The sequence below is a fragment of the Myotis daubentonii genome, chromosome 19 (genome assembly GCF_963259705.1).
Source record: "Myotis daubentonii chromosome 19, mMyoDau2.1, whole genome shotgun sequence".
In the NCBI taxonomy this organism is placed as follows: domain Eukaryota; kingdom Metazoa; phylum Chordata; class Mammalia; order Chiroptera; family Vespertilionidae; genus Myotis; species Myotis daubentonii.
In genome coordinates this window covers 28,167,854-28,195,694 of record NC_081858.1, presented here as the reverse complement: position 1 = coordinate 28,195,694, position 27,841 = coordinate 28,167,854, and the positions used below count along the sequence as shown (strand labels likewise).

General features: G+C 59.0%; 2 protein-coding genes across 7 annotated transcripts; one reads left to right on the top strand and one right to left on the bottom strand.

Annotated features, from left to right (window-relative positions):
• On the bottom strand, positions 1-16,218 carry ZNF664 (zinc finger protein 664). Of its 4 annotated transcripts, none has more exons than XM_059676268.1 (3): positions 16,200-16,218; positions 14,884-15,002; positions 1-3,585 (listed from the first exon to the last, which is right to left on the bottom strand). In XM_059676268.1, the coding sequence occupies exon 3, from the start codon at positions 3,018-3,020 to the stop codon at positions 2,235-2,237; it is 786 nt and encodes a 261-aa protein (XP_059532251.1). In that variant the 5' UTR covers positions 3,021-3,585; positions 14,884-15,002; positions 16,200-16,218; the 3' UTR covers positions 1-2,234. The 4 variants fall into 4 exon arrangements, with proteins under 4 accessions (XP_059532251.1, XP_059532250.1, XP_059532248.1 ...); XM_059676267.1 differs by lacking the exon at positions 16,200-16,218 and adding an exon at positions 16,068-16,182; XM_059676265.1 differs by lacking the exon at positions 16,200-16,218 and adding an exon at positions 15,521-15,677.
• On the top strand, positions 15,892-27,523 carry CCDC92 (coiled-coil domain containing 92). 3 transcript variants are annotated; one of them, XM_059676262.1, is made up of 4 exons: positions 15,892-16,022; positions 24,958-25,103; positions 25,569-25,610; positions 26,298-27,523. In XM_059676262.1, the coding sequence occupies exons 2-4, from the start codon at positions 24,974-24,976 to the stop codon at positions 27,044-27,046; spliced, it is 921 nt and encodes a 306-aa protein (XP_059532245.1). In that variant the 5' UTR covers positions 15,892-16,022; positions 24,958-24,973; the 3' UTR covers positions 27,047-27,523. The 3 variants fall into 3 exon arrangements, with proteins under 3 accessions (XP_059532245.1, XP_059532242.1, XP_059532243.1); XM_059676259.1 differs by lacking the exon at positions 15,892-16,022 and adding an exon at positions 16,217-16,360; XM_059676260.1 differs by lacking the exon at positions 15,892-16,022 and adding an exon at positions 16,250-16,377.
• The last annotated feature ends 318 nt before the right edge of the window (positions 27,524-27,841 follow it).

The following is a 27,841-nucleotide window of genomic DNA, read 5'->3' as shown; positions in this document are numbered from 1 at the left end:
CCCTGTTATAAAGTAATTTTATTAAACTGATCTGGACATACTGTAGGTCAAATAATATTTTCTGAAGACAATTATGGACTTTAAAGCTCGACATAAGATTAGTAGCTTCAAAAGTGTTAGTCGTTTCCCAGCAACAGCATGATAAAATAATTCAACTATGTAGAAATATAGAACTCTAGGCGAGCTGGGAACGGAGTCCCGAGCCCAGCGTCCTCGCGGGGGAGGAAACTAGACTCGAAGGCCAAGTGATCTGCCCAAGCTCACCCCCTAACAGCGATCAAGCTAGAAATCAAACCAACTGTCCTAACACTAACTCTACGGACTAGAAGGCTACTCCCCTAAGCCTCGCGCTACTGGACATGAGAGAGACGCTACAGTACATTGCGGTCGGGACCGGCCTGGAAGGGGCTGTGGGGGCTGCGCCGGCCGTTCTGGGTGAAGGGGGAGCGTGTGGGGTGTGGCCCCCAAGACTTGCGACGACATCTGGAGTCCAATCCAGACGGTGACCAGTTCGCCCCAGGGCCCCTGGCTCCCCGCCCGCCCACCGTGTGCTCCTCTAAGTCGCCCCTTCCGGCCCAACAGAAAGCTCACACGTGAGAAACCCAAGCTCCGCCAGCACCTGTGCCATGGAGACACCACGTGGGGACACGCCACCCGTGTCCGAGCTTCCAGACCATAACTCCCCACGACTTCCTGAGCAAAGGGCTGCATGTGGGGCCAGTGCCGACAGGACGGGCAGACAAGGCTGGCCGCTGGCCGCTTTTGTTGTCATTGGGGACTTTTGGTCGTCTAGACATTCCTTGAGTTCCTCCACATGAGTGTTTAATATCAATGTAGACAAAAACAAAACAAAACAAAACAGGCCTAGAACCTCACACCTGCCCCTCACTGCTCACTCCTCAGCACCCGCCTCTCCACAAACACCGCAGGTCCACCCACTGCGGTTTGGGGGCTCCATCAGCCAGAGATCCTCTGCTCTCCGCCCAACGCCACCCCCAGAAAGGCCTTGCCCGACTGCTACCTAAGGATGCCCCACCCCCGCCCTCCCACCCTCGATTTAAATCATCACCCAGTTTATTTTCTTCATAGCACTTAATCACTATCTCAACTACGTTATGTTTACTCATCGCCTGTCTCCTCCACCAGAAGTAAACTCCATGAGTAGGGGCCCTTGTCTGTCTGATTCAGTGGCATTCCCTGCACCCAGCACAGTGCCTGGCACATAGGAGGTGCTCAATAAATATTCGAATGAATGAAGAAAGAAAAGGTAACTAGCACAGACATTCAGGCCTAAAAAGGAACCGATAGGTAATCCTCAACCAAGGGGTCACCGAGGGCTCCCGGCTGCCACTGCCCAGAATCACAGGGATGAGACTGTAACAGTGGCTCCTCCCACCACCCAGCCCCATGGGCTGCCCTGGCCCAGAAGGATCCAGTCACAAAGGAGCCCCTGAGGGCAATCTGGGCACAGAAAAGTTCCAGCTCTGCCTACCCCTCCCTATTTGCATTCAGCTCTTTCCCCCCCCAAAAAAACGTTCAAGTTAGAAATAGGTGATGGAGCCGCTAGAAAGTCTAACAGGAAGGAACACAGTGATTAGCAGAATCCACAAAATTAAAAAAAAAATGTTTAAGGGAGCGTGCGCCTGCCAATGACTCCTGATGGGCCGCACGAGTGGCGCCCGAGCCGCCTGAAACCTAGTGAGATCGGATGCCATCTAGGAAGGGTGGTGCTTCTGGGAAAGGACTTTGAGGACACGCAGGGAAGTGGGGCGACAGACAATGGGATCTATGGAGAAATTCCAGAGCACTGCCTCGGGGAGCGGTCCCTTTCAAAGCACTAACTGACACGCTGATCCAGAGAAGGGGGTCCTGCGCTCCCGACAGGGGTACCTGGACACTCGCTGGTGGGTGAAGCGTCCGTGGGAGGTGACGTGGGAGGCTGGGTGATGATCATGGTTTCCTGTGTAGCACTCAACTAACCACACACCCGCATTCTGTGAATGGGAGACGGCTGGGACCTCACAACCCATCCTGGGCAGACGCCCGGAGGGACATCAAGTTGTGGAACACACTTGGTGGGAATTAAAAACAAACCGCCTCACCTACACCTCCTCAGAAAGAACGTTCTGCCGAGGCTTCCAGGAGCAATTTCTTGGGTCAATGCAGGTATTCATAGGGTTTCCTTCCTAGTGGCACTTATGGGTTTTAAGATTTTTAACTCTTAGCAAAACGCTCTATATAACTGATATTTTGAGATGGTTCCTCTCCTTTGTGTGCACTCTCTGGTGGATGCAGAGGCTGGTGCTCTGGCTGAAGGCCTTCCCACACTCATCGCATTTAAAAGGCTTCTCCCCAGTGTGCACTCTCTGGTGGATGCAGAGGCTGGAGCTCTGGCTGAAGGCCTTCCCACACCCACAGCACCTGTAGGGCTTCTCCCCCGTGTGCACTCTCTGGTGGATGCAGAGGCTAGAGCTCTGGCTGAAGGCCTTGCCACACTCGTAACATTTATAGGGCTTCTCCCCCGTGTGGACCCTCTGATGCATGCAGAGGCTGGAAGTGTGCCGAAAGGCCTTCCCACACTCTTCGCATTTGAAGGGTTTCTCTCCGGTGTGGACTCTCTGATGCATGCACAGGTTTGAGCTATTACTAAAGCCCCTCCCGCACTCGCTGCAGACATAGGGTTTCTCGCCTGTATGAACTCTCATGTGAATCTGAAGGTGTGAGCTCCAATTGAAGGCTTTGCCACACTCATAACATTTATAGGGCTTTTCTACTGTGTGGATTTTCTTATGTCTGTTAAGTTTCGTTGTGGTGCTGAAATCCTTACCGCAATCATCGCATTTATAGACCTTCTCTCCTGTGTGGTCTCGCCAGTGAATGTGGAGCTCTGATATGTGAAAGAAGCCCTTGTCGCACTTGTCACACTTATGGGGCTTCTCGGCAGTGTGGACTTTCTGATGCATGAACAGGTCTGCTCTCTCAGAGAAAAACTCCCTACACATGGGGCACTTGTAGATCATGTTTCCTATTTGGTATCGTGGCGGAGAGGAGAAAGTTCCTTGCGGCTACTACAGTTACAGGGCGCGAGGTCGCTGAGCCTCGCACTTGGCCATGCTGGCGGCTTATCTCAGGCTCGCTCTGCTCAGGGGGTTCAAGGTGGGCCTAAGCTCTGCCCTGCCTGCCTTCCCGAGTAAGGCTTCTTCCTGCATAGTGTTCCCCTCGGTCTCTACGGACGATGCAGCGACACGCACGCCCGCGCGAATCCTGGGCTCATGAACGCCGAGCTCCCTTTTGGGTCCCGAGTGTCAACATTCCACGGGCTCCGGCTGCAGGCCTTGGCGGGCGTGTGAAGCCCCTGGAAGCTCCCTCGTGTGGACGGCCTCGCACTTCTCACGCAGAGACGGCGGTGCACAGTGTCCCTCGCCGCAGAGGCTGAGAGGCTGCGTGCAGGCTCCCCGGGAAGGGTCAGTGTGACATCCCGCCTCCTGCACATCCGCCGGAGCCTTCCCCGGAAGCCAGCTCCTGGGGCCCAGGTGTGCGGCTCCTCCCGCTGAGGACTCCCTGCCCAGGCACCACTCCAGTCTCCTGCGACAGAAACAAACAGACACGGTGAAAGGGCCTGGCTGTCCAGGGCACTGCTGCCGGTTCCGTAATGAGGCGGATATCAACAGGAGAGCAGCGCAGACCTGCCCTGCTCCCGCGGAGGGACTCCCTTCCCGAGAGCTGTCCGTGGGGTGCAGGCCTGAAGAGAGAAGGTGCAGATGTCACGCTCCTATGCACAGCACGGCACAGCCAGCACCACCACTCCCTGCGGGACCTGAGCGCAGCGGGCGCTACTGGGAAAGGAGCCCGCAGAAGGCCCAGTGAGGTGAGGAACAGCCGTCCGCATACAGGACCAGAAGGAGCACCCCACACCTGGGACTTCGGGGGACAATCCTGCTGTTTCCGCAGCCAACACGCCACGTCAGAGCCGCCCTGCGGTCCCCAGGGAGAGCGGACACGTGATGTGTGGTGTCAGATGCGCTCCCTGCTTCTGTCCTGAGGTTTCCTGATGAACTGAAAATCCTGACCCTAAGACGCCAAGTCCTGCCCGGCCTCCCCGCCCCGCTTCATTTCAGTCTTGCACGTGCTCCTCCTGTGCCTGACCGCCTTCCCCCTGCATCGCTGTCAGCTGCCCCCCCAGAGGCCCAGTGAGACCCCAGGGAAGCCCTCCCGAGCGCCCCTCCCAGCAGCAGCACCGTGGGACCCCAAAGCTCCGGGTCTGACCTGTCCGGAGCCACGATGCAAGTGCCCGCACCTCGTGCGCAGCCGTCTAGTCAGTGAGGGGAGGACACCCACCTGGTGAGCGCATCCCAGAGGCTCCCCTACGCCCTCTGCCCCCCAGACCCTGTGGCCACGATTCCTAGCGCCTCTTCCAGTCTTTTGGCACCAACATGGGACAAACATACAGCCAAAAGAATGAGGAGCAGACAGAAGGAAGTAACTCCCACATGTTCCACCTGCAGTCTCCTGAGGTTTGGGATCACGCCTCAGCCACCGTTTCATCTCGTGTGTTCTATACTCGGTGACAGTGCAGTCAGTCCACAGAAACGGACCCATCTTACAGAGCACTTTCAGCAATACGCTCCACAGAGGGACGGGGTGTTTAAGGAGATTTCTTTCACATGAAAGTGGCAAATAGCCCGGGCTGGTTTGGCTCAGTGGATAGAGCGTCAGCCTATGGACTGAAGGGTCCCGGGTTTGATTCTGGTCAAGGGCACAGGCCTGGGTTGCAGGCTCGATCCCCAGTGTGAAGCGTGCAGGAGGCAGCCGGTCCATGATTCTCTCTCATCAGTGATGCTATCTCTCTCTCCCTTTCCCTTCCTCTCCGAAATCAATAAAAATACATTTTTAAAAAGTATTTTTAATGGCAAAATAAAGCGATTTTTTTCTAGATGAATGTGTTAAGATAATAAAATTCAACTATATAAGCAAAGTTTCAGCAAAAATAGTTAATGTCTAGAAAAAAGTATGCACACACCGATCCTTTGGTGTGGTAATCACGCTTCTAGAGATGAACCCGAGATCTCGGCAAACACAGGGCAGGACTGATGCCCCAGCTGACACCTGAGGCCGCACCTGCCGCGGTACAGCTGCAGGCATCCAGGCGCCAGGACGCTGGGAGGAGAGGGCACTGTCAGAGGATGGTGCCCATGGACCGCTCAGCATGGACACGGAGGTCCAGAGAGCCAACTGGTGTGGGTCGCACTCAGTTCAGGCCGCGACGGAATCAAGACTAACCGCCTGATTCGGCGGGAGAGAGGTCCTGAAGGCGGCAGCAGCCTGAGGCCTCGGCACGAGACGTCACGCACCAGCCCGCGGCTGAGCAGAGGCTGAGCCCTGGAGGAGTCCCGGGTGAGCCCGCAGCTGTGACAGCACCACGGAGGCCGCCGACCTGGACTGCCCGCTGACAGGGACAGCCTAAGGCCCACGGCCACAGCTCGGGAGGACCAGGCGTGCGCAAGGTACCCGGTGCCGACGAGGCAGCTCCGGGATTTGGGACTGTGACACACTGTCCCCCTAGCCTGCCTGGCACTCCCACCAGCCGTCCCCCACCTTGCCCACCACGTCGCCTTCACTGGAGACTCCTGCCCTGCCCGACCTCAACATGCAGGGCTGCTCCAGGGCTCCAACTGGGGACCCCTCTTCTCCGAGTCTACAATCTCGCCAGTAACTCAGCCACATCGTGAGCTCGGCTTCCAGCTTCATCTGCAGCCCGGCTACAGACACCCCAAATAACCTTTCCAAACCCAACCCCTCACACTGCTCCTCCTCACCCCACCCCCCTCCCCCATCTCCCTGCACTGCACTGACCCACCCAGGTCGGCCCCCATCCCCCGTCTCTCCACCGCCACTGCGCCCACCTGCCAGGCGCAGACTGCCCACAGCCTCTCCATCACGTCTCTCTGCTTCACCCCTGCCCCTCCCCCGCTACAGCCTTCAGGTTGGGCAGGTGCTGGCCACTGGCTCCACCCAATCTCACCTCCTCCAGCCTTTCTCATCCTCAGACCTGCCCAGCCTGTCCCTCCTCCCCACCTCCGGGGCCCACGCTTCGCACGATCCTCCTCCGGGAGTCAGTCTCTCACACCCCGGTCTCGGCTCCAGCACCGCCTCCTCAGGGCGCAGCCTCGCCCCACACGGCCCGGTCACTGCATGCGGGCCTCTGGTTGGCCTCGCCTCTCCCTGCTTCCTGGCTGAGTGAGCTCCCCATCAGCAGTGTCTCCACGCCTTCATCTCTGTCCTCCAGTCATCCAAGCACAGATGTTTCTCGAGTGTCTAACTGTGCCAGGCCCCGTGCCTGCACAGAGCAGAAATATAATGGGTGCCCGCCCTCATGGAACTTGGCCCAGCAGCGACACAGACGCTCATCAAAGATGTCCATGCAGACATGTTGCCCAGCTGTGCCGAGTGCGCCGAACCGCCCTGGGTGGTCTCGGGGAGCTGCTGTGGGGGGTGGGCTCCCCAGTCAGAGGGCCAGGCACCACCGCCCCACACGGTGAAGGGAGACGTGCGCCTGAGGGAACGGCAGGCAGACCAGAGCACAGACGTGCTTTCCTCCCACCAAGTCCTCCACAGACTCGACCCCCAGATGGTGCAGGGCAGCCTGGCTCTACCCCATGGATGTGCTCGCGGCTCATCTTGAACCAATCAGAACACACAGCTGACAACAGCTGCAGGCCCGGCTGTGAGGACCAGAGAAGGTGAATGGGAAGCGCCTATGGGAGTGCCCAGGGCAGCGGCCTGAGTACACAAGGCTTCCTCGTTCCCTTACTTCGTGTGACAAATCCATCCCTTCTCTGCAGAGGCTCCCAGACCCAGGGCCCCCCTCCCTGTAATCAGGGTCCCTCCTCCATGGGCTCAGTGCCAGCTTCCCTGGACGCTCTCTGCCACCAGGGCTGATTTAAAACGCATCTGCCTTTATCGACACCCCCCCCCCAAGTCGGGCCCTCTGTGAGCCCACACACAGCCCAGGCTTATCTCCCCGGCTGGTGAGTGTGCACCTGCACCTGCACCTGCACCTGCACCTGCGTTAGGAAGCGAGCTAACTTGGCGGGCGAGACACTGGACTTCAGGTCCCAAGTTCAGTTCTGGGCCTGACACTTCCCAGCCGGGTGACCTTCAGCGGTGACTCCTCTGGGGATGGGGAGCAAGACCTACGTCAGTAATGCGGACAGGCATGGGGCAGGGTCAGTGCCTCAGTGCTCAGCTGCCTCTGCAGGGGACACCGACGGGGACTGAGGGAAAAGACCCTCCAGAACACACGCAGGGCGCCCGGGAGTGAGCATGCTGGGGACCGCAGAGGCCCCGCATCCTCTGGCTGCAGGACCGGCCCCTCCTGTCCGTTCCCTCTGCTGGACTGTGGTCTGTCTCCCTCGAGGGACAGCGGGGCCCTGCTCTGGGCAGCAGGAGCCAGGGGGGTGGCAGGTGTGAGCTCCAGTGACTCCCATCTCAGAGGACGCTCAGTTATTAAGCTGCTTCCTCCTCCCACAGCTGGGAACAGAGACCCAGAGGGACACAGTCCGCGTTCCGGCGCAGAAAGAGCGGGACAGCACGGGAGGCCTCGCGCCACCCTCGGTAGAAGCGAAAGGAAAGCCCGAGGCCCCACGAGGCCCGGCTCACTAGCGGAGGGGACGGGGCTGGGCCTGGGGATGCCACAGAAATGCCACGTGGCTTTCAGCAAGGCTGTCCTCAGGACACTGGGCGCGGGAGTGTCACAGCAGGTGGCAGGTCAAGAAGTTTGGGATCTGGGACTCTATTTTTTTAATGCATTTTTTAAAATTTAAAAAAAAACAAAAAGTTTAGAATCTTCACTATTTTTAAGCGTACAGTTTAGTAGTGTTAACAGTAGTCATCTTGCAAAACAGAAACAATGTGCCCACTGCCCACCTCCCCCCACACCACTGGCTCCCTCTGATTCCACTGCCTCCGGGACCGCTCTTGCTACACACACCCTCACTCTCTGCTTGGAGGTGCATGTGGGCTCCCTCTGCTCCCAAATGACACCCCCACCAGCTCTGCCATCTTGGCGGGTTCCTGCCCCAGCGGTTAGAGACCTTCTGCAGGACCCTGTTCTCACGGCTGCACGTCTGCAGAGGGCACCCAGCACCTGTCAGAAGCCCTTAGGAACTTGAATTTCATGTCATGAAGCCTCGAAACCTGGTTCTGCAGCTCCCCTGGTTCTAGCTGTGAGCTGGGGCCACCCCCAGGCCCGAAGTTACTGAAGACGGGTGAGCTGAGAAGCCTGGCTTGTTTGCCAGCTGACACCAAGTACTCGGAATCCGTGAAATGTTCTTAAATCCTGTGAGGCTCAGCCCTGCGCGCTTGAACTGAGCATCTAAAAATAAGTTTGAGTAAGGGACGTACCAGGGCTTCGTGTGCAGAAGACAGGAGCCCCGGCGACTCCCTGTCTCCCCGCTCCCCTCGGGGCAGCTGCATCACCTTCAGGACAGGTTTGCTCTGGCTCAAGGCCGTCTTCCTAAGCCCTGCCACAGGACCGCGGGAGGCACGCAGAGCAAGACGTGGAAATAAGCAATGATTATTTGATGAACCTGAACTTGCAGGGGCATGAAAGATAAATGAGCTCCAGGATGGCTTTACTGAATGTCTCGGGTGACAGACGGGGCCTTCCAGTGGGAATGGAGGTGCGGAAACCCGCCTGCTGGGAAGCAATGCAGGGACTCTGCGAGCTGCTGATCCGCCAGGCTAGGTTCATTTTTTAAACCGCTCTTCCAGGAGCAAATGGGAATCCGCCAAAGCCGCGGTCTCCCAGCCGGTGAGTCCTCCCGGGGATGAACTGGACCAGTACTCTCAAACTGGCTAAATGACTTCAACTGGCCAAGCCTAGTGCCCCTCCCGCGCCCTTGGTCACACCTCTGAACCATTTCAAACTCTGGGTCCCGTCCGTTCCGGAAGTCCCTTCTCGGGTGCCAGGACACCACTCGCACCAGTCCCCTCGTCGGCACGCACGGCCAGCCTGCGGGCTCAGGCACTCCGCCAGGTGAACCTGCTCCCCAAGGCCCACACCCTGAACCGGGCAGCAGTGAACGTGGACCAAAGCGGAGCCACTCAGACTCCCCTCCTGAGGTCCCGCTGGGAGGGGGGGACTGAGTGAGCTGGCAGTGGCTATACTCCTGCCCCAGCCAGAATGTTTGTGTCCCCCTCCCCCCACTTCATAGGATGAAACCTGATCCCCACGTGATGGTATCAGGAGATGGAGCCTTTGGGAGGACCCCAGAGAGCTCCCTCACCCCTTCCGCCATGAGGACACAGAGAGAGGATGGAGGTCTACGGACCAGGAGTGGGCCCTTGCCAGACACTGACTACGGCACCCTGATCTTGGACTTGCAGCTCCGGAGCTGTGAGAAAGGAATGCTTGTTGTCTGAGCCACCCAGGCGGCGGCGGTTTGTTACGCAGTGTGAATGCACTGAGACAACTTCTAATGCCCAGGTGGGCTCCCCCTGGCCTGGCTGGCCTCCTACGGGAGGGACCAGTTCGACAGCATCAGGAGAGACCACACCAATCGGTCTGATAACAGGACCTGACAATAGGACACCCAGCTCTTCAGAGAAACCACCTGCTCAGAGAGGCAGAGTTTAGCCCGATGAACCCGAGACAATTGCCCAAGACAATTGTGGCGTTGCCCAGAGTCGGGGTTCTCCATGTGAAAGATGCTGACGGCCCGGTCTAAGCTGGACAACATTCTCCAACCTTAAACGATTTAGGAGGGTAATTACATCCCAAGAAAAGCACAGCCACGCTGATTTTAGGAATGGGTTTGTGCGCACAGCAAAGCCCAGGTCTGCACAAAACCACCCCGCCAATCCTCTCTGGAAAGAACCTGCACGCCCACGCGCCCTTTCTACGCAGCCTGTCCGTCCGCCACCTCCCCGAAGCCTACTACCTCCCCAGCGAGAGGAGGCCCCTGCCCCCAGGCGCCAGCGGGACTGGTTCTGACCCCCTCACCAGGCCCGCCCGAGCCCTCTTCCCCGGGTCCTACAAAAGCCTCCCATCTTGCCTCCCCCTCACCTGCCCACTCTGAGGGCATCTTTCTCAAATGCAAAATGGTTGCCCTGCCCTGCTCACAGCTGCTCCCCGCAGTGAGCGTCAGTGTCCTTTCCTTATTCACGCGGCGCTGGCGCTCCGGGCAACGTTAGCTCCTCCTCACAGATCCTGGCTCCTCTCACCACTGCCCATCAGCTCTAGTACAGCCACAGCCTCCCCTCTGCCCCCAGCTCCTTCTACCTCCAGGCCGTCCCACTTCTGTCCCGTTCACCTTCAGTCGCACCCGACGGCACTTTCTCGGGGACGGCTTCCCTGACTTCCACCCTTCCCCTCAGGTGTGGATTATGGTATGTGCTCCCGGGGCCCTTACACGTTCTGGAACATCTCCCTTCTGTGACACACTCGTGGCCTGGGTGTCCACTAAACCACATGCTACTCCCCACTCCCAGGATCCCCTGTGGACCCCCAGGAGCACCTGGTCATCCCTCTAGAGCATTGATGGCGAACCTTTTGAGGTCGGCGTGTCAGCATTTTGAAAAACCCTAACGTAACTCTGGTGCCGTGTCACATATAGACATGTTTTGATATTTGCAACCATAGTAAAACAAAGACTTATATTTTTGATATTTATTGTATATATTTAAATGCCATTTAACAAAGAAAAATCAACCAAAAAAATGAGTTCGGGTGTCACCGCTGACACGCGTGTCATAGGTTCGCCATCACTGCTCTAGAACCTGCTCAGCCGCCCGACCTTGCACGCCCCTTGCGGACCCTGCATCACGACTGTGCTCTCCATGCTCTGCCCTGGTCCGGCTGGCCGCCCCTACTCATCCCAAAAGCCTCCGACTGCCTCTCCGTGTTAGAAACGCAGTGAGTGAACAAGAGTCAAACCAGGAAATCCCAGGCCCGGGTTCAAGCTTCTGCATTTATTCCACGCATACAAAATTAGAAGAGGGAACCACTCTCATTCTGCATATTGTTAGGAAGCAATTCTCCTCCAAATACTGGAAGTAACAAATTCATTCCAGCTTATTCCAAATGCTCCACTAAGAACAAACCACTTAGCTAAGCCGATTTTAGGGAACAGTTAGAGCCTGCCTTACTGTGACAGGGCAGATCTCATCTTCAAAGTGCACATCCCTATTCAGCATGCAGCTAACGTATGTCCCAGATACATGTACTCCCCAAAACTAAATGTTCCACCATAAATGTAATACAGAGTCTTAGAAAATACCCAAAAAAGTAAATTTTTAAAATCACCCAACATGCTATTTCCCAATGTATACAATTTTTAAGATTCTCACCTAATTTCTTCTAGGCTATACTCCATAGGTTTTTGTGGACAGTTGTTAGGATTTTTAATAGTTTTAATCTTATCGTGTATGTAATTTCGTGTCCTGGTTTTATTCCACTTAACTCTGTCATTAAAATTTTAATACATTTTCTACATAAACATTTTAATGGCCCTACATTACCGAGCTGATGAATCAGAACTTAATCATCCTACAAACTCACCCTTAAAAATAATTCTACTGCCCTAGCTGGTTTGGCTCAGTGGTTGAGTGTTGGCCTGTGGACTGAAAGGTCCTGGGTTCGATTCCGGACAAGGGCACACGCCTGGGTTTCAGGCTCGATCCCCAGTGTGGGGCATGCAGGAGGCAGCCAGTCAATGATTCTCTCTCATCATTGATGTTTCCATCTCTCTCTCTCTCTCTCTCTCTCTCTCTCTCCCCCTTCCTCTCTGAAACCAACAAAAACATTTTTTTTTCAATCTGTCTCCCCTATGACTTTCCCTCAGTAGTTACAACGTATCCTTCTCAAATATTTTGGTTCTCAAACTTTTTCTATATTTATTCAGAACACAAACACACAGTTTTCTTTCTTTTTGGGGGATCTTACAAAAAATTAAATTTGCTTTTTTGGCTTAGTAATATATCCTACACATCCACCCAGGCCATGCCAATACACACGCATCTACCTTGCTTTTTAAAGCTCCTTCGTTCCTCATAATCCCTCTGTCCAGTTCTATGCTTAGACACCACACGCTGGGATCCGGGCGGCCTCTGCAGTGTCAGAGCTCCCCGCACGTTGGTCATACGTGTCCCCGTCAGGCTGGACCCCGTGTGTGCTTTCTGCTGCAGTGGAAGCTGAGCCTGCTTTCTTTTCCGTTGTAGTTTCTGCCAGGTTGTCTGGTGCTCAGGAAGCTATGACTTTCACGCGTGCATTCTGTACTCAATCACACCCTCACGTGTTTTGGTCTGTTTTTCAGAAACTCTCATTGTTGGAGCCAATAGCACCTACAACATAGTCCCCTTTTCCTTGCAGACCCTCACCGCACGCTTATTTCATGTATTACTGTTTTGAAAAAACTTAGAAAACCCGTGTTAAATCATTTCCCAATTTTAAATTTGATTATTTTCTTGTTCAGTATAATGTGGACAATTAACATTTATGTGTTTTTTGCATTAAAAATGTGCCTTTTCATTCCACTTGATAAAATGAGGGCTTTTGAAAAAAGAATAAAGTATCTATTTTGACCTTAGTTTAGTTGGTAGTTTGAATTCAATGTGAACTCCAGGGTAAAGACCCCTCTCGTCCAGACAGACCTCCGAAAGGGCCTCCCTGGCCTCCCCACTTCCACTCCCCACCCCCACATTCTGCGTGCAGCAGCTGGAGTGCTGTCTGAAAATGCAAAGCCGATTATGTCATTCCTCTGCTTAAACCCGGCCCTGGCGACGGCTTCCAGTTTCCCTCAGATAAAACACCCCGAACCCAGCCTACAGACCCTGCCCGACCCGAGGCCCCGCCTGGCCGCACTCTCCCCTCGCCTGCGTAACCACCAGTCATCCTTCAGGTCCTGGAGCGGGCAGAGCGCTTCCCCTCCAGGCCTTCCCACATGCCGCTCCCTGCCCGGGAAATTATGCCCCACGTCACTCTACACGGACATCACTATCACTACACGGACGCCTGCTCGCCTTCAGATCTCAGCTGAAATCTTACTTCTGTGAAGAGGGGGAGAGGTGGGGGGAGGAAGGGAGGGAGGAAGGATGGATCTTTCCGGGGATCTTTAGGATCCATCCTAAAACTCGGTCCTCTTGTCCCCTCCTAGGGCAGATGCCCGTTGGGGGTCAGAGCAGCCGAGGGCCTGCCTTTCATTTCCATCCCGTCCACTGCAGATTATAAGCTCCCACCAGGACCAGGACTCGCTGATTTTTCTGGCCACACTACAAGCCCTCGAGTATATCTGAATGAAAGAAAAATACTTACAAGGCCCTTAACTGCATCTCTTACATCTTAAAACGACATCCGTCCCATCCTTCAGTCAGTATTTACATTGCTGAACTCTTTCTGATGCTGCCTACAAACTCAGGAAGCGTCAGTTTTACCCGATGGACGTGAACGCGCAAACAACCGCTGCGGCCGCCGCAGGACAGCGTGCACACGTTTCTCTCACTCGGAAATAGGTTTTGTTACACGATTATGAGAGTTTTGTTTGATGCTGTGTTCAGTTTGCTGATACTTCACTTGTAGTCAACGAACTTACATGCCTTATTTTTTATGGCATGTAAAGCACTAGAAAACATGTACTTTGTAAAATATCCTTTAAGAAGTCTAAGTATTAACAGCACTTGATAAAAATTAATGATAACAAAATCCCGAATTAAAAGGCAAACTTGGCGATCTCTGGTATTCTGTAATACACACATCTGGTCAAAAGAGAAAATATAAATTATATTGCAAATAAAAAATGCCTTTGGGTCGTAAAAGCTAATAAAACCAACATTTATAAAGCACGTTACACTCTACAAAGCACTTTCACATACTTCATGTCATTGAACCCCGCGGCGTAAACAGAGCAGGTATTACCACCAGGGACAGGACAGAAAACTAAGGTTGGGAGGATCGAGTCCCGCCCAAGGTCAGGGGACTTGAGAGCAGGGGGAGGGGCTGCGGGGCTGGTAACCGAGAGCTTCCCCTCGACTCTCGGTAATTGGGGTCCTTCGTGCACCTCCACGGACACTGCACTTCCCCGCGAGCCACCACCAGAAAGGCTGTTTCAGGTATAAAGTTGGAGCTTAAACTGCCACCAGTCCAGGAAATGGCGGAATAAGCCGCGGTCCACCCGGACTAGGGGAGGGACCAGGGGACGGCCGCGAGGCAGCAGTTCTCCGGCTGCAGTGGACGGCGGTGCCCTGGCCGATGCGAAAACAAAGGCCGTGCGAGTCTCTAATCGATCTACAAGGACACACGGCAGTTAACTCTGCAGACTTGAGCCATCTCGGTGATGTCTGCATTTCTAACAAGAAAAACGCACGACTTGACTCGTTTACAATTAATTTAAAACAGTTTAACCTGGGGGAGCGGGGGGGGCGGGGGAACAAGGTCACTTTCCTGCTATGCATCTAAGACAGGAAGTGGGGTCCCCGTCTGGAGGAGACAAAACCTGGAAACAAAACCAGGTCCGTCCTGTGAAGACAATACACGGTCTCAACCGCGCAAAACGTTCCTTCAGCGACAACAGAAAAAGCAATAGCTGGGGCTTCTTTTTCTTTCTTTCTCATTTCTGGCTCCTTTGTTGCGGTAAGACAACCACTAAGCAAGCGCTCGGCCAGAGGAGCGAGCAGCTGAGCCCCGCAGGGAGGGCTCCCCAAAGGGGCCGAGTTTTGGGGGGGACGAGAGGTGACCTGGCAGAGATGCGGGCAGACGAGCCCGGATCTGGGGGGAGGGAGGGGGTGTCTGGGAGGTGGACGTACTGAGTTCATCAGAAGCAGGGACGGGACGGAACCCCAAGTCCCGAAAGAGGGGGCACCCCCCTCGCCGCGCTGCCGCCGCTTTACCTGGGGAGGCCCGGCCCGGCCCGGCCAGACAATGGAATGGAGGCGTCCCGCGGCGGCCGCTCCGCGCCCGGCTCCTCGTCACCTGCGCAGGGCGCTCGTCGGGCTCCGGGCCGCCGGCTCTGCAAAACCACAGCGCACCCTGCAGCGAGGCCCCGCCGCCGCCCGCGCCCCGGCCGCCTCTCCCGGGACCCGCCGGGAAGGGCTCCAAGGCGCCGCGCCTCGGGCCCCGGGGCGGTTCTGCTCCCCCTTCCCTCGGCCGCCACAACAATGGAGGCGGCTCGGGAGTCCGGCTCCCGCGGGGCCTCGCCCTGCCGCTGCCCAGCCGGCGCCGCGCCCCCGGCCGCCATCTGGGAACCCCACTCCGCGCAGCCGGGCGCCGCGGCCCACGCCGGGCGCGGAGGCCCGAGACGCCGCTGCCCTCCGCGGGGCCCGCCCCGGGGCCGCCGGGGCGGCTCGGACCTTCCGCCCGGGGCCCAGGGGCCGGCGCGGGCCCATCCCGAGGGCGGGCTGCGGGCCTTTCTTTCACCCGCTCCGCCGCCGGCCCCCCGCGCCCGCGCCCCCCGCCCCCACGGCCGCCCGGCGCCCCGCCCGGGCCCCGGACAGACAGAGAGGCCGCAGCCCGGCCCCGGGAACTCACGCCGCGCGAGGGGTGGGGGCGCCCGGGCCCGGCTCCGCGCACCCACCGCCCGCTCCTCTGGGGACACCTCACAGGTGCGCCTCCGCGCCCCGCGCGCCGCACGTCCCGACGCCTCCGGCCCAGCGCGCGTGCGCACGCACCAGGCCGGCGGGCCCCAGGGAGCGCGCGCCGCACGCATGCGCAACGCCGGCCGGCGCCCCTGCACCCCCCGCGCCCGCCCCCGCCCCGCGCCGGCCCGCGCGCCCTCCCCCCAATCCCAGGCGGGTCCTGGGGACCCCCCGCCCCGAGCCTCCCCGCGAACCCCGGTCGGCGCGCGCGCTCCCGCTCGCCGCCTCGCTCCTCCCCCCGCCCCGCCCGGCCCGGCCCGCGTTACCCGGGCAACCGCAGTGCGGCCGCACCTGAGCTGTGCGCCTGCGTCCCACCGGCCGGGCCCCCTCCGCTCGGTGCGGTCCCTCCGCGCCGCCGCGGCTGCGGGACGGGCGCGTCGCCCCCGCCCTGCCCAGTGAGTATCGACCGTCCGCCGCCGTCCCGCCCCGCAGACACAGACCCGCCGGCGCCGCGGCCGCCCGCCCCGTCAGCGCGGCCGCCCCCGCCGCCCCGACCGCTCCCGGCGTGCCCCGCGGCGGCGCTCGGGCGGGGGGAGCCGGCGAGATGCGCCGGGCGGGCGGCGCCCACTGACCTCCCTGGGCGGCCCGGCGGGGCAGGGCCGGAGCCCGCAGCCCGGAGCCAGCCCCGCCCGCCGCCCCGCCCCGCCCATGGGCCGCCGGCGCCCGCCGCCCGCCCGGAGGACCGCGCCGAGGCGGGGAGCCGCCTGAAGGACCGCGCCTGCCGCGCCCGCAGGTGAGGCGGGGCCCGAGGTGAGCCCGCGTCCAGCCCCGCTCACCTGGCGGCTCTGCGGGCGGCTCTGCGGGCCGCGGGGCACCTGTCGGGACGGGGATTCATGGCGATGATTTTTCAGCCTTTGCTGCAGCGGGAGGGGGCCCCGTCCCAGCCGCAGGGTTCGGGGGGGAGGGTGTCCCCCTGCGGGAACCGCTCGGGAGCGGCGCGGACGGACAGTGCGGGGCGGAGGGCAAGAGCGCTGCGCGCCCCCCGCGCCGGCCGCCCACCCGCAGGCCTTGCAGCGGGTTCGGCTCCCGTCCAGGCTGCGCACCGTCCGCTCCGCCGGCGCTGGGCTGGGGCGGCGCGGCCAGGCCAGGGGGGGAGGCCCGTCGGGTGGGGATCCGCATTGCAGGGGCGCCCGGGCCCGGCCTGCTGGTCGGGGAGCTGGGGGGGGGGGGGGTCTGAGTCCACATCGCATTTCCTAGGCGTCCTCCCGCCCCGGGGCGTTAGGGACCTTCCCGGCGCGGCCGCGCGGGCCCCGGGGCCTTGGCGTAAGGGCTCTACCTGCCGCCCCGACGCCGGCGGGGGCTCAGTTTCCCCGAAACGGGGCGCAGGCCCGGCCGCCGAGCTCCGGGGCGGCCCTTGCGCTGCTCACCTCCCGGCGTTGGTGGTGAGCGGGTGGCCTGTTCCCGGTGTCACAGCAACATCACAAGCTGCCAGGCCTTCACCCTTCATGGGGGGCGGGGGGGATCCCAGAAACCGACCTGGGAGACAGTGGGGAAGCCGGAATCGGCGGGTTTCTAAGACTTTTAAGTTCAAATTTCACTTGAAGGGCACTGCTACTGTTGTAGTAAATGATTTTTTTTTTTTTTTGCACAGTCAAGAATTCGCCTGCATTGTTGCCATTGAATTGTAAGGGAAAAGATGTTTACATTGAAAGTGATGTTTGTTTGTTTGCTTTTACCTCCAAAGATGTGTTTGAATTTCTCGCTCTCTCTTGGCTAAATGTTCATCTTATGTGAAATTTTTTTATTAATATATTTTATTGATTTTTTTACAGAGGGGAAGGGAGAGGGTTAGAGAGTTAGAAACATCGATCAGCTGCCTCCTGCACACTCCCCACTGGGGATGTGCCCTCAACCAAGGTGCATGCCCTTGACCGGAATCGAACCTGGGACCCTTCAGTCCGCAGGCCGACGCTCTATCCACTGAGCCAAACGGGTTAGGGCTATATGAAATTTTTTTAAAAAATATATTTTATTTTATTTCAGAGAGGAAGGGAGAGGGAGAGATAGAAACATCAATGATGAGAGACAATCATTGATTGGCTACCTCTTGCATGTCCCCTACTGGGGATCGAGTCCGCAACCCAGGCATGTGCCCTTGGCCGGAATCGAACCTGGGACCCTTCAGTCCGCAGGTTGATGCTCTATCCACTGAGCCGAACCAGCTAGGGCTTATGTGAAATTTTTTTGATAGAAGGTTTTAAGACTTGTGATGGGTACATATGTGTATATGTGTTTGCATGTACATCCACACTACTGAAAAGCCTTAACATACAGTCGCGTTTATTACTCCTGTGCACCGTGTTATAACTATCCAGCAAATTTAGTTTAGTTCTAGTTAAAACCTACAGTGCAGAACAGTGATCAGATTTTTACTGTAGCACATGTAAATACATCAATCTAACCAACAAGTTTCTTAGAAAATGAGGTATTTTTTATTGTTAATTGCTTGTTTTAAAGAAAAAAGTAATCCTTTTACTTAAGACAGAAGGTCATCCACTTGGGTCCTTAACTCCTCCGCCTGTTAGGTGTTGGTTAAAAATCATTCCATCTCCATCAGTACTTAGATGCTGGAGTGTATTTGCTACGGCACTGACGCTGCCAACAGTGTCCGTGCATGAAGAAGTAGTTGTTTTTACGTTATAAAGCAGTTTCTCACGTTTCTGGCCAGAAAAGACACAGGCCTTTTCCTCCTTTCTGGAACAAGGTCAGCCTCGAGAAGTCCCCAATGCCTAGGGGACGCCCACGTTTGCTGAGATACGATTAACGATTAACGTCTGCCAACTGGAGTAGCTCCCAAGGGCAGCCAGCCCCTCGGTGCCAGAGCGCCCAGGCAGTCAGGTAGACACCAGTCCTCCCATCTCCAGCTTCTGCGTTAAACCGGCCTAAACCGGCCGGAAGGTTTGAGTGGGGAGTGGATGTGTCCCAGCTGCCTCCAAGTGTTTAGGGTCCGTGTGAGCAAAGAGATTGCGTGGAGTTAGAGCGATTTCTGAGGACAGAGGAGGGAACATTGCGGCCTTACGGGAAGACAGACTTCACTTTGGCATAAAAGCAAAAGCCGCCTCTGATGAGCGCCTCCAGCCCCAGGAGGAAGGGCTGCTCTCCCCTGCGGAGGCTGCAGATCAGCCCTCCCCGCTGGGCAGGAATGGCTGCGGGAGGCATCACCCCGACGCACTGGGAGAGGCCTCCGGGCGCCTGGAGTCCCATGGGCGGGCCGGATTGGAGGGCATTGTGGTTCTTTTTCATTTCCTACCCTGCCGGCTTCCACAGTCATGGGCACAGCGCCCCTCAGGCACCTACTCGCACCCTGGGGCGAGAGCATCCTAAGCCCACTTTGCATTTATTTGTATGGGGCCTTGTCGGTCACAGTCTTCCAAAGCAGTGTTTTGCTTAAAAAGGCTTTTTAACTCCACGGGATTTGTATTTCTTCCTGCGGCTTTTGTTTTCTATAATAAAGTCTAATCAGAAGGAAAATTACCCTTTGCTATGGAAGCGCACGGGAGTCTTTTAAAAGCTCTTCTTAAGAACAGGATGATGTCAGTCCTTTTGAGAGTCAGCAGGTCGCGGAGGTGAATAGATTGTTTTCTCAGCCGAAGTTATTTTTTGAAAGACGCCGATTAAGGGCTGGCTCTTGTGCTCGCTCTGCATTTTAGCTTCTGTGTGTTTCATCCCTGAAACCTGACCCAGGCTGCACAGCAGCGCCCAGGCCCGCCCGCCCTGGAAGTGCCCTGGGCCCTTTGCAGGACGTCTGCCTGGTGTTTGCATCTGTGCTGGCAGCTGAAGGTAAAACCAAGCCGTGACCCCCAGAACCAGCCGAACAGCATCCTGGGGAACACACATCAGCCTCTGCACACTCCACGGCCAGCAAGAAGACCCCGCGACCCTCCCGCCCATGATGACAGCTGGGAGGAAAAGCGAGTCCCCCGCTCCCCACTGACCAAGAGCCCTCACCAGAGTTAGACCGACCAGAAGGGTTTGGGCTTCACGTGGAGAACCAGATGCCTGCGCTCCCAGCAACGGGTTCACCGGGGGCGTGTTAGAAGCATCTCAATAAAAGTGGCCCTGGAAGAGGTGTCGCGGACGGAGGATTATCGGTAATCCCGTGGCGGGAGGCTGAGACCACATACGAGACAGAAGTGCCCATGCAGAGCGGCGACCGCGCAGGCAGAGGCGTAAGGAAAAGGCGGGGTTGCATCCGCTCTTTGGAGAACCCCGCATGTAAAGTGCAGCTCCCGTTCCCTCTGCCCCGTTCCTCCTGCTCACCTCCCACAGGCGGCGGATAGCGTCTGGGGCGCATTTGTCCTTGTCGCGTTGTTTTCGGTTCTTTGTGCTGGGCTCATGTCTAACGGCTCATGCACCTGAGACAACGGCCCAAGTCTGGTTGCCACGGCAACCTCTAAAACAGCACCCCCAGCCCAGCCGTGTGCTCAGTGGTTGAGCATCGACCATGAACCAAGGTCAGTGGCTCGATCCCCGGTCAGGGTCAGGGCAGGAGCCCGGGTTGCCAGCTCGATCCCCAGTAGGGGGCGTGCAGGAGGCACCTGATGGATGTTTCTATCTTCCTCTCAAATCAATAGAAACATTTTTTAAAACCCACACACACAGCACCTGCGCACCTTGCGTCCCTCCCATCTTCGTCCGGACCTCAGCCAGCCTCGTTCGTTCTGAACAGCAGGCCTTCTTACCCAGATTTTGTGGGGAGTTGTTCTCCTGCCCTGGCACTTCGTGTGCGATTCACTGAAGAACGAGAATGGGGGATTCTGGGAGTTCTCTCCCTCCCTGACATCACAAAGAACCAGTGAGTGGAGAGAACCTCAGGGGAGTCGGGCTGAAATGTCACCTGGAAAACGTGCCTGACTCACCCCTCACGGCACAGGAAGTCACCGAGAGGACACGGAAGCAGGTGACTCATCCCTGCCGGGACTGTCGGCCGCTGATGGCAGGTCTGAGGGCCCCCCAGCCGTAGGTGGACATGCTGATGCCGTCCGAGCACAGTTCTAGGACATGACCATCTAGGTAAACGCCTCTTCACAGAATGGGCTCATCTTTAAAAAGTGTTGGTCCGCAAGCTGCTGTCCCGTAGAAATAAATGCCCAATGGAAACAGCATGAGGTGCCCCTCGGTATGCAGGTACCAAGTTAAATGGCCGTGGAGTCGGGTCTGGGTGGGCTGCTGGTGGGCAGTCATTTCGGCGATCTCTCCTGCCCCCGTTTAACTCCTGAAGGAGCGAGGGTGGGCCCCTTTGTCGCCGGCCTGTGGGAGGCGGCGACTTCTTCCTGCCGCCTGCCTTGCTGAGTTGTGGTGCTGCCCACGGGGCCGGGGGCCGGGCAGAGCGCCTCCAGATCCATCACAGGGAGGAACCCTTCTCTCTGTGATGCCCCTCATCTCCGACCCCACGGAGGGTCATGTGGACGTGTCCTGTGGGTGTGTGACACAACCCGCCGTGTTCGGTTTCCTGAGTGACAGGGGAGGGTGGCTGACCCACAGCAAACAGCGCTTCCGCTGAGAATGCGTTTCTCCCCGGAAACCGCGACTACAAGGCCTGCGACCTGGAGAAAAGCAGTTGAAATGGCTCATCCGTGCGGCAAGCCATCAAGAGAGAGAGATCTGTACAGCACCGGCCATGTTTCCTCGGCCTCAGGAATACAGCGCAGATGGCGATCATCGGGGCTGAGACCGACGGCGCGTCTGTGTGTCGTTAGTGTGACGAGGCAGGCATGTGGGTCGCTGTCTTAGCTATCAACCAGGAGACATGGGCGCCTGCAGCGATCCCCGTCAGGTGCCCACGGAGGCCCTGCTCGGGCAGGACCTGCCTCCCCTTCAGAGGGAAGTGCCCCCGGGGCGCCGTGCGCACACAGAGCTGTGAGGTGACGGCGCGGAGCGACTTCGTGAACCACCAGCTGTGAGAGGCTCACAAGTGGCATCGCTATCTAGTTGAAACGCCTCCAGCTCTAGCTCGTGAAATGAGGCTACTGGGGCAGGAGGGGGACAGGGAAGGGGAAGGGCCGAGCAGAGCCCTGCACCCACCGGCCACTTGGCCTCCTTGTCCAGCAGGGGCCTCTGAGCCCTTCTGAACCAGCACGTGCGGCGCTGACTCTGCTGGTGGGGCGATGGGGTGCTGGCACTCTTGCCTCGGGCAGGGGGTCTGCCATGGGGTGTGGGCCTCAGTCTGTTATGTCACCCAGTTTTCCAGGAGGCCCAGGGCATCCCCAGAGGTACCATGTGCCTCAGACCAGGGGGCTCCTGCCTCTGCCCCCCTGGGCCCACACAGCCCCTGAGCGACGCTTAGGCGACCTGGAACAGACCTCCTCCTCCCTGGACACGGTCACCTGGAGGCTCAGCCCCTGCCCAGCACGCAGACACTCCCGTGGCTTTTAAGCAGAAGCCAAGTGGAAGCTCTGAGAGGCTGAGCTGACGGACCGCAGTGCGCAGGCCTCCAGGGGCTGCGTTTCCGTCTAATTGCCAGGCCCCGCATGGCGGGCACGCTTCCCGAGGAAACGGCTGTCAGCTCCAGAGAACTGTGCTGGGCCTTGTTTTCACGATGGGCAACGTCAGACAATCGGACGTGCAGTGCGTGCGGGCGGGTTCCCACTGCGTCATGGTCATCCCCGCGTATGTGGGGATGCTAACTGGTGGCTTCTGTCACAGCTGCCTTCCTGTTCACTCCTGGGCTAAACTGGTCACGATCCAGCCCTCAAGGCTGCCCCGGACCTGTCATTCAAGATGAGGCCGCTTGCTAGCGGGGCGTTGGTGCTGATCTGTTCTGAGGGAAATCGCTTAGTGATTCTTTCCTGACTATAAAGTAACACAGGTCCCACAACGCAGAAGCGCTAGGTCACACCAAAACAGAATTCTTAAAAAGTGAAAATCACCCGCAGTTCACCTCGAGAGCAACCTTTTAAGGCTGTGTGGTAGACCCTTCTAGATTTTAAAAATCTACTTAAATGCACACAAACGTGCCCTCCCACCTCGGGGTGGTGCGCGGTTTCCACCAAAACGCCCTGTGGGGACTGCTGAACGCGTGAGCTCTCCCGAAGCAACGCCCTTCTTCCCGGTGCCACGGCCACCGAGGACCCTCGATGACGTAGGTGAATTTCTCAGATGGTGTGCGGAGAAGCCGCCGGTCCCCACCCTTTACACGGCTGCTTCACCCGAGGCTGTGAACTCAGGATCGTAACCGCCCCTCCTGAGAGCGGGCACCTGGACTTGGCGTTACGGCCTCGTTAGCCGGGGGCCGCGGTGAGCTCCCTCAGGTCCCGTGGGGTGTTTCAGGGTAAGAATCTTAGCAGGTTTCCCCGTCCCTTCGGGCACCACCCTGCGCGGCTCCTCCCAGTGGACGAGGAGAGCAGGGCCGGCAGAGGACCTTCCCTTTGCTGTGAGGTTTCCCTCCTGAGGGTGACGGGAAAGACTGCTAGTTCATGTCCACTTAGAGGCGCTCGGGGAACGCCCTGGAGTCTGCCGAGGGGGTGTCTATGGAACTGGTGACCACTCGTCACGTAAGAGTAACCTGGCTAACGCTTACCACGCACTGACTACCACCAGACGCCATAGGGACCGCCCTGAGCACTCAAAGCCGTCCTGTGAGCTGCAGAGCATGACTTAGGGTTTAGCCCAAGCACAGCCCAGCACCCCAAGCGCCTCCCTCCTGCTCTGTCACCCACTGTGTTGAGAAATCACCTTTGCACCTCCGTTTCTCACCCACCCTGACATAGAGGTGTCGCATAGCTGGTGCGAGGGCGTCCTCCATGCCCAGCATTTTTGCTTGGAAACCGTCTCCCTGCTAGGAATTGCCTCTTCTTACACCCCATCCCACACCCCCGCCTGCCCCTGGCCCGCCTTCCCTTTCCCGATGGCAGTGTTTCAGCCGTCGGCAGGCACGGGGTTCCCACGGGAAGTCACGGGGCCTGTGTGCAGGATGCTGAGAGCCGGCGGGTCCTGCTGGGCCGGACCTTGCAGGGGCGCCAAGGCCCACAGGCTCTTGCCATGTGGAGCGTTCACGCACAGGAGCCCTAATGTGAACGGTCATGTCTTATTCATGACCAGGATCTAAAATAGCTGCTTAGCGCTCATTCGCGGCCCCTGCGCGGTTTCCTCTGATGCTGACGTTACTGCCCTGCTCCCGCGGCTCTGGGAGCCAAAGGAGCAGCTGCGTTGGATCGAACAGACATTTCCCGTCTTCAGGGGTGAAGGCCCTTCCCAGCAAAGCCGCTCCGTTCCCTTCCGTCTAGAAACGTGGCCCAGAGGTTCTCGGAACTGTCGCTCCGGCCGTCCCCAAGCCGGTGAGCTCCTGCCCCCAGGGGGCCGCTGCGGCTTCTGCCTGATGGGCGTAGCTCTCGGGAGCAGCCCCCGAGGAAGCTGCTGAGTGAGGCTCGGGCCGGGAGAAGGGCACTCCATGGGGCCGGGGCCAGGCCGGCTTGCCAAGCGCATTCAGACAGGGACCAAGGTGTGCAGACGCCACATGGGGAGGGTGTGGCAGGGGCCAAGGAGGAGAGGACAGAGGGTTGATGGAGCACACGGGCCAGGAGGAGGCCCGAGGCAGGGAGGGCCTCTGGCAACGCCGGACCCGACCCCAAGAGCGCCAGGGCTGCCACACCAGCTCCGTCTGCAGGTGAACGTGCCATTCCCGTGCGTCCTGCGTGCTGGCGCAGGGCGCCTGCGAGGAGATGAGGCAGCCTGGGAGACAAAGCCCTTGGGCACTGTGGGCCCTGGTGCCCCCACAGCCACAGGCCAGCCCTGGCCGCCTGTGTGCCGCCCGCTGGGAGCCCTGAGGAGGGCTTCCTCTGCCTGGGCTCTGACGCAGCAGCTGGGGAACGCAGCCCGCGGCTCTGCACCCACAGGATCGCTCTCAGCGGCTGGTCCGCGTTCCGTCCCGGCACAGCCAGGGCGGGCAGGGCATCCCGGGTTGCCTGGCAGCTCTGCCAGAGCCTTTCTCCAGTTACAGTCAAGGCCGAGTCCCGGCCTGAGCCAGCGGCTGGTCCCTGATGTCACAGCCACAGGGGGCTGGGTGGGGCGGGCAGGGCTTGGGGACAGACGCCAGGCTCCTGCAGTCACCACAGGGCCCTGGGAGGTGTTCCTCAGAAGTTCCCAGGAAGGACTGGGGGCTCAGCTCTGAAATCGGGGGCTTCCCTCCAAGTCCTCGCTTCGGCCAGGGCTGGACACCATTGCATGTGCTCGCCGTGTCCCTGGCGCCGTGTCCCTGGGGAGGCTGTGGGTGTCACCTGAGCAGGGCTCTCGGGAGGCCTCTGATCACATCGGTGGGAGCCAGGCGGCCCGCGGAGAGGCTGGGATTTGGAGTCGGAGCCGCTGCCCAAGACCCCGCTCTGTTCCCCGCAGGTCACCGCGTGTCAGCATGGCGGCCGCAAACCTGGAGAACCAGCTGCACAGCGCGCAGAAGAACCTGCTGTTCCTGCAGCGGGAGCACGCGGGCACGCTCAGGGGCCTGCACGCCGAGATCCGGCGGCTGCAGCAGCACTGCACAGGTGCCGCCCCGGGGAGGGGAGGGCGGGCTGGCTCGCCAGGCCAGTGAGGGGCTCCTCTCTGATGGGGTGACCCGTCACCGGAGACCACGGACTTGTGCCAGAGGAGAGCGGGGCAGCCAGTCCCGGGCGCACCGCGAACCCATGGGTCCAAGTGCAGTGGTCAGGACTGGAAATGCACTTGGGCACTGATGACCAAAGCGTCACGTAGCAGAGCCAGCTGCTGGCAGAATGTGGGGGATGGGATGTGTTTTAGGGGAGAAGGGGTTCCCTCTGGACCCCGAGAAGGGCGGTGGCCACTGGTAGCTTCCGCCGCTGTCACGCTTGCCCTTAACCCCGACCTGCCCGGGGGAGGGGGTGAAGGGGGACTCCCGGCTGGTGGCTGGGTTTCAGGGCTGAGCAGGCCTGTGCAGTGCAGTGCATTGCGCTGTGTCCACACAGAACCAATGCCCGTGGCTTCCTTTTCAGATTTAACGTACGAGCTGACACTCAAAAGCTCTGAACAGACAGGTAAGAGCTGCCTCCGGAGGGGCAATGGCGCCCGGCTCCCGCGGGGAGGCCCTGCATGTGGCCAGGGTGCTGGGCGGGGACCCCGCTGTTCCCAGGGCAGCGGCGGGAGGAATGACGCTTATGTTTGGGGGGCCTCTTCACACCTCTCCGGACTTACTGATTTTTATAGTGAATACAGTCCCTTCTAACCAGGAGGCGGCGGAGCAGGGCAGCCCAGGGCCCAGGCGGGGGACTGAGTACTAGGTAGCCCCAAACGTGGCGGAGGTCCTTCCTTAGACTCCAGAATCCTCGGGGTCCCCCAGAGATCAGCTGGGTGGCAGCCAGGGCAGGAGAGGGGCCTGCTCCCAGCACGGGGTGGGGACTTGGCAGAGCCCAGAAGCCCTTTCTGAGTAGCCTGTTGGTACGGCCGTTACAGTCGAGTGTGCCCGCTCCTTGTCGGAGTCATGGGTCTCATCCACGAGGCTTGGCACTCGCCAGGCCCTGAGCCTGGGTTTGTATTTCCGTCTCCCGTGTGCCCTTTCAGGAGCCGACGCTGACACTGCCCGTACGGCCTCAGCGGCTGGTAAACTTGGAGGCTTCTTTTATACAATAAACAGGCCAATAGCTGGCAGGATCTTGGCCCCGGCCCTGTGGGGGTCCTCAGCCGTCGCCGTGGCGGGCTCTCACCGGCTGTGCCTGTGCCTGCAGGGGACGGACGCAGCAGCAGCGAGCTGCAGAGACGCTGCGAGGACCTGGAAGCGCAGCTGAGGGCCAAGGAGCAGGAGCACGAGGAGCTGCTGCGCGAGCTGGAGCAGAGGAACGCGGCCGTCGCCGTGCTGGAGACCACCGTGCGGGAGCGGGAGAAGCGGTACCTGGAGGAGCTCAAGCTCAAGAGCCACAAGCTGAACCTGCTGTCGGGGGAGCTGGAGCAGCGCGCGGGCACCATCGCCTACCTGACCTCGCAGCTGCATGCCACCAAGCGGAAGCTACTCAGCTCCAGCGGGACCTCGGACGGCAGCCCCGGCGGGAGCCCCGTGCTGGCCGGCTACAGGCCCGCGCCCCCCAGGGACAAGCTGCCCGAGACGCCCCGCCGCCGCATGAAAAAGAGCCTCTCCGCCCCCCTGCACCCCGAATTCGACGAGGTCTACAGATTCGGGGCCGAGAGCCGGAAACTCCTTTTGCGGGAACCGGTGGATGCCATGCCCGACCCCACCCCGTTCCTGCTGGCCAGGGAGTCGGCCGAGGTCCACCTCATCAAGGAGAGGCCCCTGGTCATCCCCCCCATCGCTTCCGACCGCAGCTCCGGCGAGAAGCACAAGGTCCACGTGGGCGTGGCCCACCGCATCCACCACGCCGTCCAGCCGCAGGCGCAGCCCGAGGTGGAGACGCTGGCGGTGGACCAGGTGCGCAGCGGCGCGGGCGTCAGGAAGAACTCGGGGACGGACAGAACGGTGTGAGGCAGCCACGCCCGCCGCTGTCCACACTGTGATCGCCGCCGCGGAGCTCCCATCACGCCGTTTTGTTTAGTTTCCATGCATGCCACACTCCTCAGACCCACCACCACTGTGCCCCTCCCACCCCCCGTCTGTCACACCCACATGCTCGTGTCCCGCTGCAGCGCCTGTAGTAGCTGTGCCCACGCCTGCGCCGCATGGCCTGCTTCCCGCACACCCGTGTCCCAGCGCGTGGACAGCGGCCCGCAGGCTGCATGCTGCTCAGTGTCAACATGGTCAGAGAGCCACTCCCGTGGAGACCCCTCACTCCTGACAGGCCTTTCCCGGCGGCCCTGGTGGCAGGTGTATGTGTATGTCACGGGAACTAAATAAGATGACGTTGCTTCTCATATCACCGCAACCTGAATGTGTGTTCATATTTTTTGTTAAGTTTTAGCCAAAATGTTCAAGATCCCAACAAACTTTATTTTCTGAACCTGCCTCCTCTCTGTTTTGTGTCTTTTATTGAAGCAGCGAGGGAAGGAGGCGGCTGGGAGGGAGACGGCGGGGCCTCCCGTAACTGCTGTGTTCTCGCCCAGACAGCGGCCTCACCCAGGGACACGGCCCCTGGGGGGTGCGGGGGGTTCACTTCTGAAAAGAGGAGTCCCTGTTGTCTCCCGCCGCCCAGAGCTACCCCGCAGAAGGGTCTGGCAAAAGCGACTTTAGGCTGAGGCTGGCCGCCCTGGTGCACCGAGTGCTCACCTGCCCGCCTCACAGTGAGGCCTCCTCACCTTGGCCAGCCGGCCGGGCCCCAGGCTG